The sequence below is a fragment of the Abramis brama genome (assembly GCF_963993115.1).
Source record: "Abramis brama genome assembly, chromosome: 14".
NCBI lineage: Eukaryota > Metazoa > Chordata > Actinopteri > Cypriniformes > Leuciscidae > Abramis > Abramis brama.
Genome location: NC_139976.1, coordinates 19182517 through 19202072, shown reverse-complemented (window position 1 = coordinate 19202072; position 19556 = coordinate 19182517). Strand labels below are relative to the sequence as shown.

The following is a 19556-nucleotide window of genomic DNA, read 5'->3' as shown; positions in this document are numbered from 1 at the left end:
CAAAACAGTTGAATATCTTTGTTGCTGTCAACTCGTCGACAAGGAAAGCAATGCCACTTTTACAACATCGATTTAAGCAGTTCCCGTGGATAAATGCTGAGAAGTAGTGTTTCGTACACATGTATAATATTGTAGAGGCATATTTTAATGTCTAATAGTGGGTAATGCGTGGTGGTGGATCGTACGGTAGGCTATGGCATATCAACATCTATTCTTTTTTTCTTATGCAAACCTCATTGTATGTTAGATAAAGTAATTTAAAGTTAACAGTTTGTAAACATTACTATATTTGTTTTTGAAAGAAGTCTATTATGCTCATAAAGCCTGCATTTATTTGATCAAAATTACAGGAAAAAAAAACGTAGTATTGTGAAACATTATTACAATTTAAAATAATGGTTTTCCATTTGAATATATTTTAACATATAATTTATTTCTGTGATGCAAAGCTTAATTTTCATCAGTCAATACTCCAGTCTTCAGTGTCCAGTGATCATTCATAAATCATTCTAATATGCTGATTTATTATCAATGTTGGAAACAGTTGTGCTGCTTAATATTTTGTTAAATCCCGTGATACTTTCTTCATGATTCTTTGATGAATAAAAAGTAAAAAAAATAACATTTATTTAAAATAGAAATTTCTGTTACAAATATACACTACCGTTCAAAAGTTTTAGGGTCAGTAATTTTTTTCTTCCTTTTTTTGAAAGAAATTAATACTTTTATTCAGCAAGGATGTTAAATTGATTAAAAAAAGTGGGAAAAGTTATTTTTAACTTTTTTTCAATAATGAATCCTGAAAAAGTATCACAGGTTCCAAAAAAATATCAAGCAGCACAACTGTTTCCAACATTGATAACAAATCAGCAAATTAGAATAATTTCTGAAGGATCATGTGACACTAAAGACTAGATTAATGGCTGATGAAAATTCAGAATATTTTAAAGTATATTAAAATAGAAAACCATTCTTTCAAATTGTAATAATATTCATAATATTACTGTTTTTTAATCAAATAAATGCAGGCTTGAGCATAAGAGACTTCTTTCAAAAACATTAAAACTAAATGTTTCCAAACTTTTGACGGTACTGTATCTGTGTGTGTATATGTATGTATGTATGTGTGTGTGTGTATATATATATATATATATATATATATATATACACATACACACACACACAAACACACAGACGTTACTACATAAATATATATAACATTACTATAATACTTATAATGACCTCATTACATTTTAAACAAATTAATAATACATTTCAGTCCTATAATTTGCAGCTTTATCCATATATTTAAAACTTGCAATCATTGTAATATTATGAAATGTAATATTAATAATACAAAAGTGTAAGGCTATTTTGAGGAACTATTTACTCAATGGAGACTAATGCACTATTGGCAGGGGACTTTACTTTACAGATCTTTTGTAACATTAAATATGGCACTCATTTATATACATAGCTGCACTCACACATACAACCATTTCCAAACAACAATTTACATAATTTACAAGTATTGAGGACTTATAGCAGTACAAAAGTGCTACTATTATTATGTCTTTTCTGGACTGTGTATTGCACTTTGAGAGATCTGTAGCTCACTGATCTGTCTCCTGAGCTGAACAATTTCTTCTTCTTGCTCATCAATCTTGCGCTTTAAATTGTGGATAACCTACAATAAAGAATGAAAACACATGTTTGTTTGTTTTTCAAAGGATAACTAAAATGAGGCTATATGTAGATCATATTTGTTTTGTTCAACATTAAAACCACACATACCATGTCACTGGTGCTGAAGAGGTCACTCTGAAGTAACTGAGATGCACTTGGTCGCATTGAGGGATCAGAGCTGGTCAGCAGACTGATATACTTGGCCAAAAGTGGCCAGTTGTTAGACAGTGTGTTAGGGATCTTGCTCTGACGTAGTTCTCCAAGTGTGTGCGCACGCTCCATCTCAGTCCCAAATGGCTGGAATAACTCAAACGCAATCACTCCTATACTGTACATATCCGACTGTATAAATGAAACAAATACTGAGCATCAAGTTCTACTACCACATTTTTAGTATGTGCCTAAGATGAAACAGTCAAACATTGAAATACAGCACATAAAACAACAGAAACAAATGGATAGACATTGCATTATAACAGTTTGTAGCTTCACAGTGCCCTACCTTTGAATCATAGTGAGAACCTTCAAGTTGTTCTGGGGCAGCGTAAACAAAAGTTCCCACTCCACTAGTGTGAGCTGAGTCTGAAAAGTGCGATAGGAGATTGTTTAGTCCAAGGTTGCATTAATTCAGAGCTGCCATTTAATGTTACCTGCTATTAAATCAGCAGTAGTTTTGCAACAAACAGAAAAATAAGAATATTCAAAATATTTTTTTTTAAAGAATTTGTAATAACTAAAATAATGGTCATTTGCTCTTGTGAATAGTTCTGTCACCTGTGTTTACACCTGCTTGAGAGCTGGAGGGCAGCTGCTCATGCTCGTCCGTTATAATGTTTTGGCAAGCCAAGCCAAAGTCCCCAATCTTCACATGGTACTCAGGTCCATGTAGGAAAATGTTTCTTGGCTGTAAATAAACAAATATAAATTTTAATTGGCAACAAAAAAACATTATAAATACACAGTGAGTTTGAGCAACTTAATAGAGTAGTTTAAACCGAGATACTAGCACTAACTTTTTAATTTAACTAAATAAATAATGTGGAGCCATCCCATAATGTGCAGTTCAAGTACAGATTTTACATTATAAATTATTTTATTTATTTAAAGGGTAACACTCGCCAAAATGCAACCTAGGCTCTTTTTGTTAATCTACCCGAGGCAAACTTTCGTTTAAAAGCATAATTAGGATGGAAACAGCACTTTTAAGTTTGACCGTATTTTCGTTTTAGGTTTAAATGCCTTGTGAATGAGAGTGAATGGGGCACTTTTATGATAGCATCAAAAATCGCTATTTTTAAAACACTAAGAAGGCTCGACGCAACATGAAACTTTGCTCAAAGTATCACCTGGGGCTCTACACATGAACTCGAACATTGAGAACATTGTTTGTGTACAAAGAGTTTACTAAAAAGAAAGATTTTGAACAACTCACTGTAGCTGTGTCCGCCGGCATTTTGACAGTCAAAAATAGTCGATTTCCAAATGCGAATGAACTGACTCTGAATTTTAGTATTGTTTCTTATATGAGGATCCTTTTTTAAATACAAGGTCAATATTGATTTTCACTAACGAGAAAACAACAAATTATCCGTGAATTTATATTGAACTAAGCTTTAGGAGCTTTCCATCTTTACTCTCCTCCCTGTTGCGGACATCGACTATTTTTGACTGACAAAATGCCGGCGGACAGAAACACAGTGAGTTGTTCAAAATCTTTATTTTTAGTAAACTCTTTGTACACAAACAATGTTCTCAAACCTCAAATTCATGTGTAGAGCCCCAGGTGATACTTAGAGCAAAGTTTCATGTTGTGTCGAACCTTCTTAGTGTTTTAAAAATAGCGATTTTGATGCTATCATAAAAGTGCCCCATTCACTCCCATTTACAAGGCATTTAACCTAAAACAAAAATACGATCAAATTTAAAAGTGGCGTTTCCATCCTAATTATGCTTTTAAACGAAAGTTTGCCTCGAGTAGATTCATAAAAAGACCCTAGGTTGCATTTTGGCGAGAGTTACCCTTTAATTTATCAGGTTTTTATTGTTACACAGATAGAACATCCACAGTAATACATATCCAAAATTAACAGTTTTAACATATTAATCACTGATGAGAATTATATTTGTTTAGGAAATCCATAGGTGACTGTGTGTTCTAGCCTTTTGAGAAATATGTGTGAAGATCCAAAGGGGATTCAGGGGTATTACAAGAACTATCAAACCTTCCTGTGACAAACAAATAAAGAGTGTGTTTGTAAGGGATAAGGAAATTGTTGGTCAAATTGACTGCATTATTAGGGCCCAATGGTCATTTAATTTTTAAATTCTGTTAAATGTTATGCTGGCTATAAACTGTTGAGGCCACTGGATGTATCAGTAAAATGAATAAAGTCATTGTTAAGTTTGATTTATTATTAAGTTTAACCTCAAAAGCTCAAGTTTGCGCATTGTTGTGCCACACCTGCCCAAAATCTGTTATCAAAACTCTAGGCCTCCTATCATTTAAACAAATGCTACAGTTTTTATGCCAACAAGCCATACATGAACTAGAAAAATGTAAGGCGCACAATACCAAGTTATGTAAACCAACAAAATAGATACACATACCTTTAGGTCTCTGTGCATAATACCACGGGAATGAATGTACTCCACTCCTTCAAGTATTTTCTTTAAAATCTTCAATGCGTGTTCACAGTCTGATGACTCACAAGGATCTGTGGATGAATGTACTGGTTAAAAATTGCTCAAAATAATTCAACAATATAATTATAAGCTGTAATCAAATCATCTAGCTCTGCAAATCAGCTTTTCTTGTCTTTCCGGTTTAGTAAGGGTGTATTTAAGTGTATGAGACATAGTACCTATTAAATTACATCTAAAGAAGGAAGTATAAATGTATAAATACTGTAAAATATAGTAACTCATATTAATAAAGTGATCTCACCTACTGACGTGGTTCTTGAGTTTCTTTCTTGTATCCAGTCTTTCAGAGATCGCTCACAAAGCTGCATTTGTATATAAAGCATTAAGTGGAACTGAACCTATAGACAGGAACAAGCATAAACATAATATAAACATTATAAAAGATTACAAGATAATTATTTCTCATTTCAATTAAATTGATGGTTTACATTCAGTGGACCGTATACCTCTTGCGCCTGCTTTTCGGACCATTCAGTAGTGTCCATATCAATGTAAGAGTTATTGTTATTGTTCAATTCCAGTCTGTTTTGACTGAGGTCGTCCTCTGAGAGTGTTGAGCTGTCCCTTTTAGCTGCAGGGCATTTGCTCACCATAGAGCGAGGCTTTCCCAGAAACACACATGGAACAAAGTTCTGTGGGTTGCGGACATTTTTGGGGCAAACAGCATGTCCCATCTCTTCTTTTGAAGTTGAGGGTTTCACTGACATGCTTTCTAGAGCAGCCTGGTTTTCTTTGGCTTCTGCTTGTTCAGAATGTTCAAAAACAATGGACGATCCATTGCTGCTGTTAGTGTTTTCCTGTGTGCACCTGAAGCGAGATGCATTTTCAAATATACAACTGTAAACGTGTTACAATAAGTTATTTGTGTAGGATTTTTTTTTTCAAACCTTCTTACCCATCCTTCTGTGATGGTTTCTCTAATGCTGGAAACGTTTGTGAAACGAGGGATTTGGGATCTAGTGAGATAAACCGAACATTTGACAAGTTTGTACCATTTTTGCATGATTCCAGAAATACTGAATATAAGCAAAATATGATTTAAATGGGTATATATCTCCTAATGTAACCAATGTTATTTAGAACACATCATTAGAACAATGTACTTTTCACGGCAGGCTGAACGTGCTCCATCCATGCAGTGTGATAGCCAACAATATTGGAATGCTGAAGGCTGGAGAGCACTTTAACCTCTCGAAGAACCTGCGAGGAGATAAAAAAAAGACATGATATGACATACAATAGCTAAATCATACGGATGTGGGGGGTACATCAGAACTATAGTAACTGAATCTGTGACATACTTTACCTTCATACAGTCGTCTCTTGTTACTTTCTTGATTAGGATTTTTTTCACAGCATATTCCTGACCATCAAGCTTGTTTGTGACCTAAAATAGGTGTTTTTAGTGCGCACCTTTCAACAATATGTGGTTTCCATCTTTGGAGCATAATATAATTAACTTTTTCTCACCTTAAACACTTTGCCATAGGCTCCTTTACCCAGTGTTGCGATTTCTTCAAATTCACTAAGGTAACGAGATGTCTGTGCTTGGAAAAGACCATCTTTGGTTCTAGGATAGAAAAGCATTTCTCAATTATTTGAAATGTTATAATACTATACATTGTCGTTTAAAAGTTTGGGGTCATTACGATTTTTAAAAATGAAGAATGCATTAGATTGACCAAAGGTGAAAGTAAAAGCATTTATAATGTTACAAATGATTATTTCGGTTTCAAATAAATGCTGTTCTTTTGAACATTCTATTCATCAAAGAATCCTCAAAGATATCACGATTTCCACAAAATATAAAGCAAACTGTTTTCAACACTGAACATTATTATGATAATAATAAGAAGAAATGATTATTGAGCACCAAATCAGCATATTAGAATGATTTCTGAAGGATCATGTGACACTGAAGACTGGAGAAATGACTGCAAAAAATTCAGCTTTGCCGTCACAAGACTAAATACGATTTTAAAATATATTAAATTAGAAACGTTATTTTAAATTGTAATAACATTTCATAATATTTCTCATATTGGAGCTTATAATATGAGAAAATTATTTGAATTTGAATTGTGTAAATTTGAATTATTGACAAGTGTAATCTAACAAAATTGAATATTATGTGGGATTTTAAATAGTTCTGAATTCGATTTTTTAAACTAATATTGAACATTTGAAATTTAACCAATTTAAATGTTTTTTGGCTGAATTTTAAAGACATGTATTTTCAAACAGCTATTTTTTTGTTCTGAACTCTTAGACTGCAAATATTCAGTTTAAAAAAAATACAGATTCAAGTTTTCAAGATGAAGAAGAAATTCGGAACTTCAAATTAAGTTTTCTAAAATTCAAACTGCAGAAAATTCAGATCGTACAGAAAAGTAGGTCACAGGTCATCCACAGGGAAGAGTAGAGGATCTCAGAAAAGTCAAACGGAGCATTTTGGCTGCACTGCAGTAGTTTTCTGCCGCAAACGAAAAGAATCCGTGTATCATTCGTTCACTTGTTTTTTGATTTAAAGGGACAATGTGTAAATTTGTAGGTATTTTATTATCTAAAATGAATATTTTTATTCATAAATATGTCCTCAATGGTGTACAAATACCTCTGCTAATTATCGGACTTATCCTCGTAAACGAAGAATTTATTATCTTTATATACATGGGACGGGTAGGTCCGCGGAGGCTTCCATGTAGTTCCGCCATCTTGAAAAACTATAATAGCAGAGAGGGACAAAAAGTACTAGGCCAACGCGTTTCCACAACGCCTTTTCGTTCAGAGCCAGCATCACGTGACTGAAACCAGCAGAAGCGGAGGAGCAGAGCAGTGAGAGACGCTTGTCACTGCCCCGGCAAGTTTAAAAGGCTGCACTGTACGGTTATTTTTAATGGAGGAGTCCATACATATGCTGAGTCACAGGATAAGGAGTCCTCGTCGTCGAAAAAGTCCAAAATAGACCGTAAAAGGAAACGTGAACAGAGATTACAAAAAAAAACAAGGGTTAATGTCGGGATAGCTTTTTCCAGGTGGACAGAGCTAATGCAGGAGAAAGCTTTCAAAAGAGATGCTGAAGTTGCCTGCTTTCTTCTCGACAGGCAAGTCAATGTTACGTTCTTAATTACAAGTTTTTTTTCATTGCTTGGTTGTGTACTTTATTATATAATACAGGGCCGCGGGAAGAGGGGTGCAGCACCCCCTGTTTTTACAGAATTGTAAATGCAACGCATATGTTTGTTCATTAACATTTATTCATTTTTAGCATTTAGTCATTTATTTGTAATTAACACTTTAAGTGGGCTATTTAAAAAGTGTGCATTTATATGTTAGATTACGTTTTTAAAACATACGCACAGAGTGTTACGTAATATTGTGTGTGCGTGGAAAGAATTTGTCCGCAGCTGCTAAAAAAACAAAACCCAGAGCTATGAGCGCAAGTCCAGCGTTGTGTAAGGTTAGCACTAGGCAGTTTTTTTGTGTTCATTTCTATTTCCTGTCGCTGTACAGCCTCTTTTATTGTATATGACACTGTAAACAGCCCAATAACCCTTTTCTTTAAACTAAAGGATTAATTTATGTCCCATTGACCGGTCCATTGCATTACGAATAAAAGCAGAATCAATAAAGTCAAAAAATGTAATGTGAAGTCCGGTTTGAGTGTGTGCGCTGTTTGAACGAGTGTTCTCACTGATAGGCTGATGGCAGGGTAGGCTAAATGACGGCTGTCATGGCCTGCATGGTCGCCCAGTAAGTTAAAAAAGAATTTAAGATATAAATCAATATAATTACTAGTCAATTAAACATTTTAAACACTAATATTTAAAGGAAAGAATAATGCATTGACTTGGGTAGCCTATATAGGCCTAACATACACGCATGAACTGTCAGTCAGACTGACTATCAAAGATATTAAAATACATAATCTTCTGAGTTTTATGATGTAGGCCTTGTGTTTTATTTTTAAAACAAAATTTCCAAGGACCCTCTACTAATAACAGTGATTAAGCCCAAAATGAATGTGGGTGGGGGTAATGAACACAATATGTTTTTTTTGTTTTTTTGCCCAAATGGTCTCCACTCTGCATTTTGTAATAATACAGCAACATTTTTTTAACTGATCGTATTTGCCAGAAAATAAGTCGCAGTTACACCGGATCATCTCCAAGTTGAGAGAGAAACGTGCGGGCTTCACATCGTCATAAAAACCAGCAGAATAACTTTTTATATGTTTGGTTGACTGTGTTTTATTTTGATAATGAACATGCTGCGATGTGAAGTTAGCAATGCCAGAACTGATATGCTACTATGTTGTGTGAGAGCGCGATGCAGCGCCATCACTTGGATTTGTTCCACAGCAGGGAGAAATAACTTAATACTCTGTCATTTAGTCATACAGATAATATGACATCATTCAAAACAGTAAAATGTATATTTTTATTTGTGTACATTCAAAATGACTACAAAATGTCATGTCTTTGAAAAATAAATAAAACAACATGATGCGCTGCTTTAGCGCGTCTCGGTCTCCTTAAAGATCTTTCTGGCGCACACCAAAAATGAACCAAAATACAGCGAATAGCCTTCTTGGCGCGCCTACTTTTGAAAGTCAACATTTATATTATTTGACGTTAAATGCATTATATATGCGCAAGTCACTTTGGAATAAATTACAGCGTGTTTCATGATTTGAAAAAACGTGACTTTACAGTCCGGAAAATAGGCTACGGTAGGTTATAGCAAATTATTTCACGGACCCCCTGGCACTTAAGAACTGCTGGTCTACACAGAAGAAAGCTCTGTCTAGGCTCTTCTGTTTGTGTCGAGCCATTCGTTAGTCTAGTTGTTTGATGAGAAAATAAGTTTCGTAAGCTCCGTGCAACTGCAGCAGCGGATGACTAGCCTATTATTAGAATATTAGAAATCTCAATTTTCTCATTTTTCTACTCTTAATATTAAATCAAAAAACGACTGAACGAATGATACACGGATTCTCTTGAACCACCACCACGTTTGCGGCAGAAAACTACTGCAGTGCAGCCAAAATGCTCTGTTCGACTTTTCTGAGATCCTCTAATCTTCCCTGTGGATGATCTGTGTCTGTGACCTACTTTCTGTACGATCTGAATTTTCCACGAATTTTAGAAAACTGAATTTGAAGTTCCGAATTTCTTCTTCATCTTAAAAACTTGAATATGTATTTTTTAAAACTGAATATTTGCAGTCTAATTGTTCAGAACAAAAAAATAGCTGTTTGAAAATACATGTCTATAAAGTTCAGCAATAAAAACATTTCAATTCATTAAATTTCAAATGTTCAATATGCATTTAAAGAAATCAAATTCAGAACTATTTAAAATTCCACATGATATTCCATTTTGTTAGATTACACTTGTCAATGATTCAAATTTACACAATTCAAATTCAAATCATTTTGTCATATTATAAGCTCCATATTTTGTATGTATTTTTGATAAAAAAAATGCAGCCTTGGTAAGCATAAGATACTTCTTTCAAAAAATCTGACCCCATTCTGACAGACCTTGCACTTTTGAACATTATTACAAAGCAATGTAAGTGGAGGTGCTACAAGTGTAAATGTTTTCACCTTAGACTCTGGCCTTCTGTACTCAAATATCTATGTTCCTGCAAAATCCAAAAGATGAACAGGTAGGGCAAAATAAGAATTTTGTTTTCTTTTGGTTTTGTTGATGAAAGCAACAGCTGGACAGAAATCACAAAAAAAAAATGGCATTGATGATGAATTAAGTAGTATTACCTGTGGGAAAAGCGATGAGCTGGTCGCATGCAGGAGCTCTGTGAACGCCCGGTTATGCTGTAGTCGGACTGTGCTGAACTCATCACTGATAGCCAGCGGAGAGAGGAGGTTCATGGCTGCTAAATGTTGGCCCATCACTGAAACAACAGAGGCATTTGAGAACATACATTTTAAGACAAACAGTAAATGAACACATTTTGCCTTTTATAAGCCAATATCAATGACGCTAACCTTTAAACAGCATTCGTGAGCGTGTGGGATCACTCTCGTAAACAAAGCACAAGTGTTCCAGTAGAGATCCCAGCAGCAGTTGGTTGGGAATGGCAGAGGCAAATTCCTGGATCGACGGATACTGTTTCCCCGCCAGCAACACCTCACAGTTATTGTCTGAGTCTGAGGCTGCATTTATATGAAAAATACAAAGGGTGGTGAATACTAAAATTTTTGACTATGTTTGAATATAAAACATATATAAATATATAAATCTGACCAAAATGAGTCTAAAACAACTTAGATTGGAGGTGTCTTACCTTCAGCAATAACTTTGGCAATTAAGGCCATAATGTCATTTCCCTCTGAATCCATTTAGACACCAAACATTTACTGTACTCTCTTAACAGCTGAGCAAATATAAATATACCAATGCTGCATCTTGTGTGTACATCAGGGGTGGGTAAGGTCTAAGTCACTTATCAGCTTGAAACAGTTTCAAGTTACCCCCCACACACCCCTAAGAAGCCACACAGATGAAATAGGGGGGACATCTTAAAACTGCATTATTACATTTTAGTCATTTGGACATACTTCTTTGACAATTTATGCACCTGATGTTTACAGTCTCTAACATAAAAAAAAAAGTAAATATTAATCAAAGAACTAACACCAATTTTTACAGACGCCCTGTTTTGTTTTAAGAGCCCCAGACTCTAACCATGACTACTCTGATAACAGTGCAATGTCATGAATAAAAGGGGCTGTACAATATTGCCGTTGGAGTGCACTCACTGTCAAATTGGACGTCATCCTCCGTATCTGTCAGGCTGAACATTCCTCTTTTAGGTCTTCTGTCTTGAGTGAAAAGGCCCCGTCGGACATGAAGGCTACGGCTTCTCAGATTGGAAACTACACCGCTACTCGAACTTTCTTCTGCCATGATGAGAGTCTGTTTTGCGAAACATGACGTTTTTCTGAAATACACTTCAGTGCATCACATTCATTAGACCTATTCAGAAAGGGTCAACTTTCGAAAACCCAACCCTTTTGATCGGGGAAACCCCACTAACAAGTTTTAAAACTGGCCGAATAAAAATATCATCGTAAACTGACAGTTGCCTGCCATGTTTCAAGGGACAGGAGTAAGGAAGTATCTCAAAATTGTCTTAATATATGATGAACAAAGAAATACATAATGCATCAAACTGTTAATCGAATATACGTTTGGTTTATGGATTGTAGATTTAACATACTTGGATCTCTATACAGACAATGACATTAACAATTTTGTTGTGTCAGTGTCAGTTTCGGCTATTATCAGATTTGAACTTTGCACACAGTCCCTACCCAGACAACCACGTGCAGGATGATGAAATGTTTCAAAATAAAACGTTAAAATTGGTACTTTGGTTTTGTTACAAAGCATCGCAATGATACATCAATAAAATTAACTGATTAATAAAATAGGAGAAATGGAGAATATATATATATAGCCGTTTTTTGGAAAATTTGTTTCCACATAGACTTCACAGGGGAAAGACGCATTAGGTTAAATTTTAACTTGGCATAACAAAGTAATAAAAAAAGAAAGATGTTCATATAACAGCCGACGGTACAAATTTGTACAGTAGCATTGACAGTAGGCAACAGTTGATCACATGGCACGGACGCAAAACGTGCTAAACCCGATGTTTTGCGTCACTCCGCGGGCGGGAACGTGTTCAGACCTATGGTTCAGACTGAGCAGCATAGAGCGACGCACTTATGCGCGTGCGTTTATTGTTATATGATATAGTTTGTAGTTTATCATAGCTTTTTTTCTTGACGAATAATTGGGTTTTCACACTGAGCAATGAAAACACATTCAATTCCTGCTCCTTGTTTCTTCTGAATACCGCAGGGAGCAAAAGCTATCAAAATAGCCACAATGCAAAGTTAAGCGTCTGTAACCATACTGTTACAGAAAGGATGTCAGATTCGTGGTAAGTTTTTATAGCTTTGCATGTTCTGTTTCCAATAGGTTGCTACACTATAACAACGAGAAATAACACTAGACTAGACAAGTGAGATGATCCGCTATCAGGGTTGGGCAAGATACATCAAAATGTATTTTAAAATAAAACAAATACCTTAATTTTAATTGTATCAAAATAAACTACAAAATACAGCAGCCACAAAATGTATCAAAATAAACTACTGTATTTTTGTATTTTAAAATTACTATTTAGTACTTTTACAAGGGAGCATGCAATTTCTTCGCAAACCTTCCACCAATTGGCCTATTTAACCTATCCCTTCACCATTACACTGACTCAGTTGATTAAGTAAACAATGTTTGATAGCAACAGCTTTTCTCTGCCTAGTCATGCAATAAATCTGACATTAGCAACCAGTTAACAGATCAAATATTCACATATCCCTGTGATCTCCCAGATGAAGGTTAGTTTGAAAGTAATCAACAGTTTAACAATTTGCGAATGACATAGTTGTATCCTTATTTAAAACTGGCAAGCCTGCACGTTTCTTACCTTGACCACCCTCTTCCATCATGGAATTATGGATACATTTTCTGTTCTGATCTCAACATGTCAGGGCAAACTACTGATTAGGCACCAATCAGAGGCCACATTTTTATGATGTCATCATGTAGACTTCTTACAAAGTATTTTACAGTATTTTAAAACTACAAAATACAGAACACTAAAGTATTTTGATACAACATATGAAGCCATTTTCATCAACCCTATCAAATACAAATTACAAAATCCTATTTTATATTTGAAATACATGTATCATAAATACTGCTCATCCCTGTCTGCTATACTGGAAACACTGTTTACTACAGTATTGTACAGTATTGTTTACTAATGTTTCATGCTGTTTGCTCTCATAGTCTGTATTTTAAAATCCTAGCACGGATTCTGCTGGAGCCATAAAGGCAATAGACAAACAGTCTGTGCATCAGATCTGCTCTGGACAGGTCGTGCTGAGTCTGGCCACAGCTGTGAAGGAGCTGGTGGAGAACAGCATTGATGCTGGTGCCACTAATGTTGGTGAGCTCAAGGGATGACAGCATGAGGAAATGTTGCGCTTGAGATAATGCTACATTTGGTTAATTGTTTTGTTTTCATACAGATGTCAAGCTAAAAGACAGTGGAACAGAGTTGGTGGAAGTGTCAGACAATGGAAAAGGTGTTGAGGAGCAAAACTTTGAGGGACTAAGTAAGTTGCCTTTTTCTGAACATTTGACATAACAGAGTCTGGCATGCTTACACTACCGGTCAAAAGTTTATTAAAATTACGATTTTTTTTTATATAGATAATATATAACACAATTATATATATAATAAAGGTGACCGTAAAGAAATTTATAGTGTTAGATATGAATATTTTTAAATAAATGCTAAGCTTAAAATATTTAAGCAGCAAAACGGTTTCGAACATTGATAATAAGAAATGTTTCTTGAGCACTAAATCAGCATATTAGAAGGATTTCTGAAGGATCATGTGACACCGAAGACTGGAGTAATGGCTGCTGAAAGTTTTCCATCACAGGAATAAATTACATTTTAAAATGTCACATTTTTAATAGTAATAATATTTGACTTCTTTTAAAAACATTTTAAAGTCTTAATGATTCCAGACCTTTGACGGGTAGTGTACCTATCTGTGTCTTCTCCACATCTGCAGCTTTAAAACATCACACCTCTAAATTAAGAGATTTTTCCGACCTGATACACGTGGAGACGTTTGGGTTCCGCGGTGAAGCTCTCAGCTCACTTTGTGCTCTTAGGTAACACTTTACTTTGTACGCGTCTTCTTAATTCTTACAGTATGAGCATTACATAATACGTGATGATTATAGCACAATGATGATCTCACAATTGATCATGTACTGATATGTTTGATTAAACTCTCTAGTGCTTCCTTAATATACACTGTTCAATATCCGCAGTGATCTTAGTGTCGTGACCTGTCATGAGAGCGCTCAGATCGGAGCTCGGCTGGTGTATGACCACAATGGTCGTCTCACTGAGCGTGTGCCGCATCCCCGTCAGCATGGCACTACCGTCACTCTTCAGAAGCTCTTCTCCACGTTACCTGTTCGACACAAGGAGTTCCAGCGCAACATCAAAAAGGTCTGCTGGGATATATATGGGTACATGGGTTTGTCTCCATGTTTAGGAAGGAATTAAATAGTTTCTTCACAGGATTATTCCAAGATGATTTTCGTCTTGCAATCCTACTGCATCATCTCCACTGGTGTGCGTATTACATGCACTAACCAGATGGGACAAGGCAAGCGCACCACAGTACTGTGCACCAGCGGCAGTAACAGCATGAGAGACAACATTGGAGCTGTGTTTGGACCTAAACAGGTGAGAATAACCTATTTTCTAGTGGATATTTTAAGATAAATTCGTATTATTTATTCTTCTTTTTCTTCTCTAAACCAATATTGACCAACATAACACACTATCATATTATTCTAACAAAGTACCTGCATTATTGTTTGTCCCTGTTTTTTGAGAGTAACATACTATGTCACATTTTTATTTGTCCTCAGCTACAAAGTTTGATTCCCTTCCAACAAATATCTCCCAATGAATCCATTAAGGAAGACTACGGTCTCTGTGGGGTAGATGTTCCAAAAGACCTTTTCATGTAAGTTACTCTGTGTAAACATATTCAATTGTGGGTCTATCTACGATTGACTTATTATCAGTTCGGGTAATGAAAACCATATTATAACTTGGATATTCCTGTGTAAAGTGATGTTTATTGGTACTATTGCATTCTAGCATCGAAGGGTTTGTGTCACAAGGGGATCATGGTGTTGGTCGAAGTGCTACTGACAGACAGTTCTTCTTTATCAATAAAAGACCCTGTGATCCAGTAAAGGTGTGTGTTCTTTTTATATAAGTATTATTGCGTTTATAATATATGTAATAAGTATGATGTGTTCATATTTTTTTGTAATATTTGCAGGTCTCCAAACTTGTGAATGAGGTTTATCACATGTACAATCGGCATCAATACCCATTTGTCGCTCTAAACATCACTGTCGCTTCAGGTAAGACATAAAAATTAAGAAATGAAATTAGTGTACTGTATATAGTGTACTGTATATAATATAATATATCGTATATGATTGTAAATAAGTGGATACTCTACTGTTCAAAAGTTTGGGTTATTAGGTATTAAAAGTATTAGGTATTTAAAGAAATAAATACTTTTATTCAGCATGAGGAATTACATTTTAAATGTCTTTACTGTCACTTTTGACAGGTGTTGCAAAAAATTATATTTTAAATAAACTCGTTGTTCTAAACTTTCTCTCCATCAAAGAATCACATTAATACTAAAAAGAAATGTTTCTTGAGCACCAAATCAGCATATAAGAATGATTTCTGGATCATGTGACACCGAAGACTGGAGTAAAATTCAGCCTTGCGATCACAGAAATAAATTACACTTTAAAATAGATTAAAATAGAATATATAAAATATATATATATTTAACAATTTACTGTATTTCTGTACTTTCGAAAATATTTAAATAGTCATTCAGAAACCTTTAAATGGTAGTTTATATAATACAAAGTATGTAGAATAGAAATGCTTAATGAAGTATTTTTAAACATATTTAATCCTGTGTTTTGATTCTTTGTTTCACTTTAGACTGTGTCGACGTGAATGTCACTCCAGACAAACGTCAAATCCTTCTACAAGAGGAAAAACTCTTGCTGGCCATTCTAAAAAGCTCACTCATTGCTATGTTTGAGATTGGTGTCAATAAAATAAGTCTCAATCACATTTCTCCAGCAATTACAGGTAAAGTACTTCAGACCTTTTAGGACAGCTCATGTGTTGTCTTGAAATGTCATTATATGTTGATGTTGCTCTTGAAGGCCTAGGTAGACCAACTAAGACAAGCACTGGTACAGAAGATTGTGAAACCGTTCCAGCCTCCGGAGCTCTTCCAGATGAAGGGCCCCCAAAGACTTCCATCAATCTAGCAGGACTTAAACAAGCATTTTCAAACCATCAGGCTACAGGAATTGGGTCAAAGCAGTCTAGTCATAAAGCTGTTTGTGCTGGTCCTTCTCAGAAGAATATGTTTTCCTTTGTGAGCTGCTCTAAAAAAGTTACTGACATGAGGCCGCCTTTAAAATCCTCTCCAAGTTTTGTGGCTCTTACTTCCATTAAATCGACTGTTAGTTTAGATAAATATAAAAGCACCTTTGATAGTGATGCTGATGATTCTTGGGCTGCAAACCAAAGTTCTGCAAAAGATGATCCAGAGATTCTACTTGAAACCAATTCAGAAAACAAGTCAGTTTTACACCCTATTATATATGAAACTGATGTTAAAGCTGAGACTATTGATGAACCTGTAAATGATAAGTTCTGGAGTCATGAACCTTTGATGCCAGAAACAAAGTCAGAACAACACCAGGAAAGAATCTTAAGTCCTGAAGCTAAAAGAGCTAGACGTGAAGATGAACCTCCAGCATGTTTGGTGGACTCCAAAAACAAGAATTCCTCCCAGGAATTGGATTCACCTGTCAGCATACAGAAGAAAACTGTGCTTTTGCAGTTTTCTCTGCAGGAACTTTCTAAAAGGATACAGAGGCTGCAGGCTCAGAAGACAGAGAACAATGACCAAGAGCTAAAATATAGACGGTTCAGGGCGAAGATTAACCCTGGAGAAAACCATAGTGCTGAGGACGAGCTTAAGAAAGAAATAAGGTTAGACTGATCTTTTTGGTTTGAGCTCTTAAAGAGATAGTTCACCTAAAAATTAAACTTCTATCATCATTTTCTTTCCCTCATGTTGTTCCAAACCTGTATGACTCACTTTCTTCTGTTGAACATGAAAAAATAAAAAAATTTAAAGAATGTTGGTAACCAAACCCTTTTGGTGTCCATTGACTTGCATTGTTTTTGTTTTTCCCCCTACAATGGAAGTTAATTGGAACCGAAACTGTTTGTTTACCATCATTTTTCAAAATATGTTCTGCAGAAGAAAGAAATGCATACTGGATTGTAACAACCTGAGGATGAGTAAATTATGATATAATTTTTATTTTTGGGTTGACTATCCCTTTGAAATACTGCAATCATCATGTTTATGAGTTTATATGCCATTTAAAAGGTTTCAACTTTTCTTTACAGCAAAGATATGTTCAAGGATATGGAAATCATTGGTCAGTTCAACCTGGGTTTTATTATCACCAAGCTGAAATCTGACCTTTTCATAATCGACCAGCATGCCACAGATGAAAAGTACAATTTTGAGATGCTCCAACAGAATACGGTTTTAAAGGGACAGAGGCTCATAGTGTAAGTCACAATCCGCACAGATATGTGGAACTGGGAGCTGGTATTTATTTTAAAGCTAACTTATATTTTCTTTCTCCATATGCAGTCCACAAAATCTCCACCTCCCGGCTATCAGTGAAACAGTGCTCATGGAAAACCTTGAAATCTTCAGAAAGAATGGTTTTGACTTCCTCATTGATGAGGATGGTGGGTTATCTACTGTAGTAGATTTTCAGGATCGTATCTGGTACATATTCCTTCAAATTGATGTGGTGTGTTTATCAGCTCAGGTTATGGAGAGGGTGAAGCTGGTGTCTTTACCTACAAGTAAGAATTGGACCTTTGGCCCAAGTGACATTGAAGAACTCATCTTCATGCTTAGCGACAGTCCAGGAATCATGTGTCGACCTTCTCGAGTTAGGCAAATGTTTGCATCCAGGGCTTGTCGCAAATCGGTGAGGGCAGCTAACTTTTCTTCCCGTCAGGAATATTTTGCAACCCTGTTCTAATCCACCTGTATGAACCCACATAAAAACCTGTAAAGGAAGATCAGAGTCTGTGGTTGCATATTTGTGTTCTTTTTGTTAAGTTTTTATATAAACAGTTTGTTCTGTTTTTCTGTTTACACAGGTGATGGTTGGCACTGCCCTCAACATCACTGAAATGAAGAAACTTGTGCTTCACATGGGTGAAATTGAACAGCCCTGGAATTGTCCACATGGTAGACCCACCATGAGACATCTTGCTAATCTGGATATGGTTTCTCCTGACTGAAACACTTTATTTTTGCTGAGTTTGCCTGTGAATTTTATATTGACTGTTAAACACTATTGTTTTAATTAAGGATTTTATTATTATTTGTATTTTTTATAATAAAGTATCTTTCTCATGTTTTTTAATGTGTTTGAGCTCCTAATTCTTTATCTAACTGTAATGTCACTTTTTTGGAGGCTTTGTATTTTTTATTTCTTAAAAATTAGTAAACATTTTAAAGGTGCAAATATATAACCCCTCCTAGTGCTTGTATAGAATAGGAGTAATTAATTTAAAGGGATAGTTCACACATACAAAAAAATGAAAATTGTCATGGTTTACCCACTCTAATGTCATTCCAAACCTGCAAGACTTTTTTTTTTTATGTGGAACATAAGGTACTTTGAGAAATAAATTATTGTTTTGTTTATCCGTACAGTGGAAGTCGGTGTTTGGTGTTTTAAGCCCCCAACGGCGCCTTCCAGGCAGCGAGGGGATGGGTAGGTTTAAGGTTGAGGGTAGGGTTAGCTGCCTCTAAGGAGCCATTGGGGGCTTAAAACACCATCGAGCATGGAAGTCAGTGGTCTCCAAAAACTATTTGGTTACCAGTTTTTCTCAGGAAAAAAAAAAGTTATTTTGTAACACTTTACAATATGGTCTCATTTGTTAATATTGGCTAATGTATGAACTAACAATGAGCAATACATTTGTTACAGTATTTATTCATTTTAGTTTAAAAAATACAGTTCATTGTTTGTTCATGTCAGTTCACAGTGCATTAACTAATGATAACAAATTCAACACTTGATTTTAATAATGTATTAGTAAATGTTGCAATTAACGTTAAGATTAATAAATGTTTTAGAAGTATTGTTCATTCTTGTAAAATGTTAACTTACTGTAATTTTTTGGTGAACTGTCCTTTTAATCTGTGCATGTACATAAGCTGACTTTCAAAAGTAAAACTACGATTAGCCTCGGTCCCTAATCATATTTTACATTAAACAAGACTATTTTTTTTATTTTTTTAGACCCTTCTAACTTGCCGTACATTGCTTAGCAACCGGTAGTGTGTACACCCCACATAGACGTTA

The 19556-nt window shown here is 35.2% G+C and overlaps 2 protein-coding genes across 6 annotated transcripts; one reads left to right on the top strand and one right to left on the bottom strand.

Moving 5' to 3' along the window:
- Positions 1 to 127: 127 nt before the first annotated feature.
- On the bottom strand, positions 128 to 11531 carry eif2ak1 (eukaryotic translation initiation factor 2-alpha kinase 1). 3 transcript variants are annotated; one of them, XM_084134300.1, is made up of 16 exons: positions 11177 to 11309; positions 10702 to 10791; positions 10403 to 10570; positions 10172 to 10308; positions 10001 to 10038; positions 5860 to 5959; positions 5696 to 5776; positions 5493 to 5589; positions 5285 to 5345; positions 4836 to 5196; positions 4631 to 4727; positions 4294 to 4400; positions 2461 to 2590; positions 2189 to 2268; positions 1795 to 2028; positions 128 to 1687 (listed from the first exon to the last, which is right to left on the bottom strand). In XM_084134300.1, the coding sequence occupies exons 2-16, from the start codon at positions 10754 to 10756 to the stop codon at positions 1568 to 1570; spliced, it is 1866 nt and encodes a 621-aa protein (XP_083990426.1). In that variant the 5' UTR covers positions 10757 to 10791; positions 11177 to 11309; the 3' UTR covers positions 128 to 1567. The 3 variants fall into 3 exon arrangements, with proteins under 3 accessions (XP_083990426.1, XP_083990424.1, XP_083990425.1); XM_084134298.1 differs by lacking the exon at positions 10702 to 10791 and having other exon boundaries at positions 11177 to 11531; XM_084134299.1 differs by lacking the exon at positions 11177 to 11309 and having other exon boundaries at positions 10702 to 10890.
- Positions 11532 to 12099: 568 nt separating this feature from the next.
- Positions 12100 to 18602, top strand: pms2 (PMS1 homolog 2, mismatch repair system component). 3 transcript variants are annotated; one of them, XM_084134294.1, is made up of 15 exons: positions 12100 to 12154; positions 12285 to 12366; positions 13298 to 13437; positions 13520 to 13606; positions 14075 to 14177; positions 14340 to 14523; positions 14596 to 14763; positions 14952 to 15049; positions 15187 to 15286; positions 15374 to 15458; positions 16066 to 16218; positions 16296 to 17136; positions 17563 to 17730; positions 17816 to 18164; positions 18340 to 18602. In XM_084134294.1, the coding sequence occupies exons 2-15, from the start codon at positions 12353 to 12355 to the stop codon at positions 18481 to 18483; spliced, it is 2634 nt and encodes an 877-aa protein (XP_083990420.1). In that variant the 5' UTR covers positions 12100 to 12154; positions 12285 to 12352; the 3' UTR covers positions 18484 to 18602. The 3 variants fall into 3 exon arrangements, 2 of the variants coding, with proteins under 2 accessions (XP_083990420.1, XP_083990421.1); XR_014608878.1 differs by lacking the exon at positions 12100 to 12154 and having other exon boundaries at positions 12222 to 12366; positions 17816 to 17916; positions 18000 to 18164; XM_084134295.1 differs by lacking the exon at positions 12100 to 12154 and having other exon boundaries at positions 12222 to 12366; positions 17816 to 17916; positions 17995 to 18164.
- Positions 18603 to 19556: the final 954 nt, after the last annotated feature.

Bases quoted from the DNA above. Each gene is read 5' to 3' on its own strand.
- eif2ak1 (XM_084134298.1), bottom strand. From the start codon at position 11,324: ATGGCAGAAGAAAGTTCGAGTAGCGGTGTAGTTTCCAATCTGAGAAGC. The intron at 10,039-10,171 runs GTAATACTACTT...TGGATTTTGCAG, and splicing joins GCTCATCGCTTTTCCCACAG to GAACATAGATATTTGAGTAC. The intron at 5,590-5,695 runs GTAAAGTATGTC...ATCTCCTCGCAG, and splicing joins CAAGAGACGACTGTATGAAG to GTTCTTCGAGAGGTTAAAGT.
- pms2 (XM_084134294.1), top strand. The intron at 15,050-15,186 runs GTAAGTTACTCT...ATTGCATTCTAG, and splicing joins GTTCCAAAAGACCTTTTCAT to CATCGAAGGGTTTGTGTCAC. The intron at 17,731-17,815 runs GTAAGTCACAAT...CTCCATATGCAG, and splicing joins AAGGGACAGAGGCTCATAGT to TCCACAAAATCTCCACCTCC.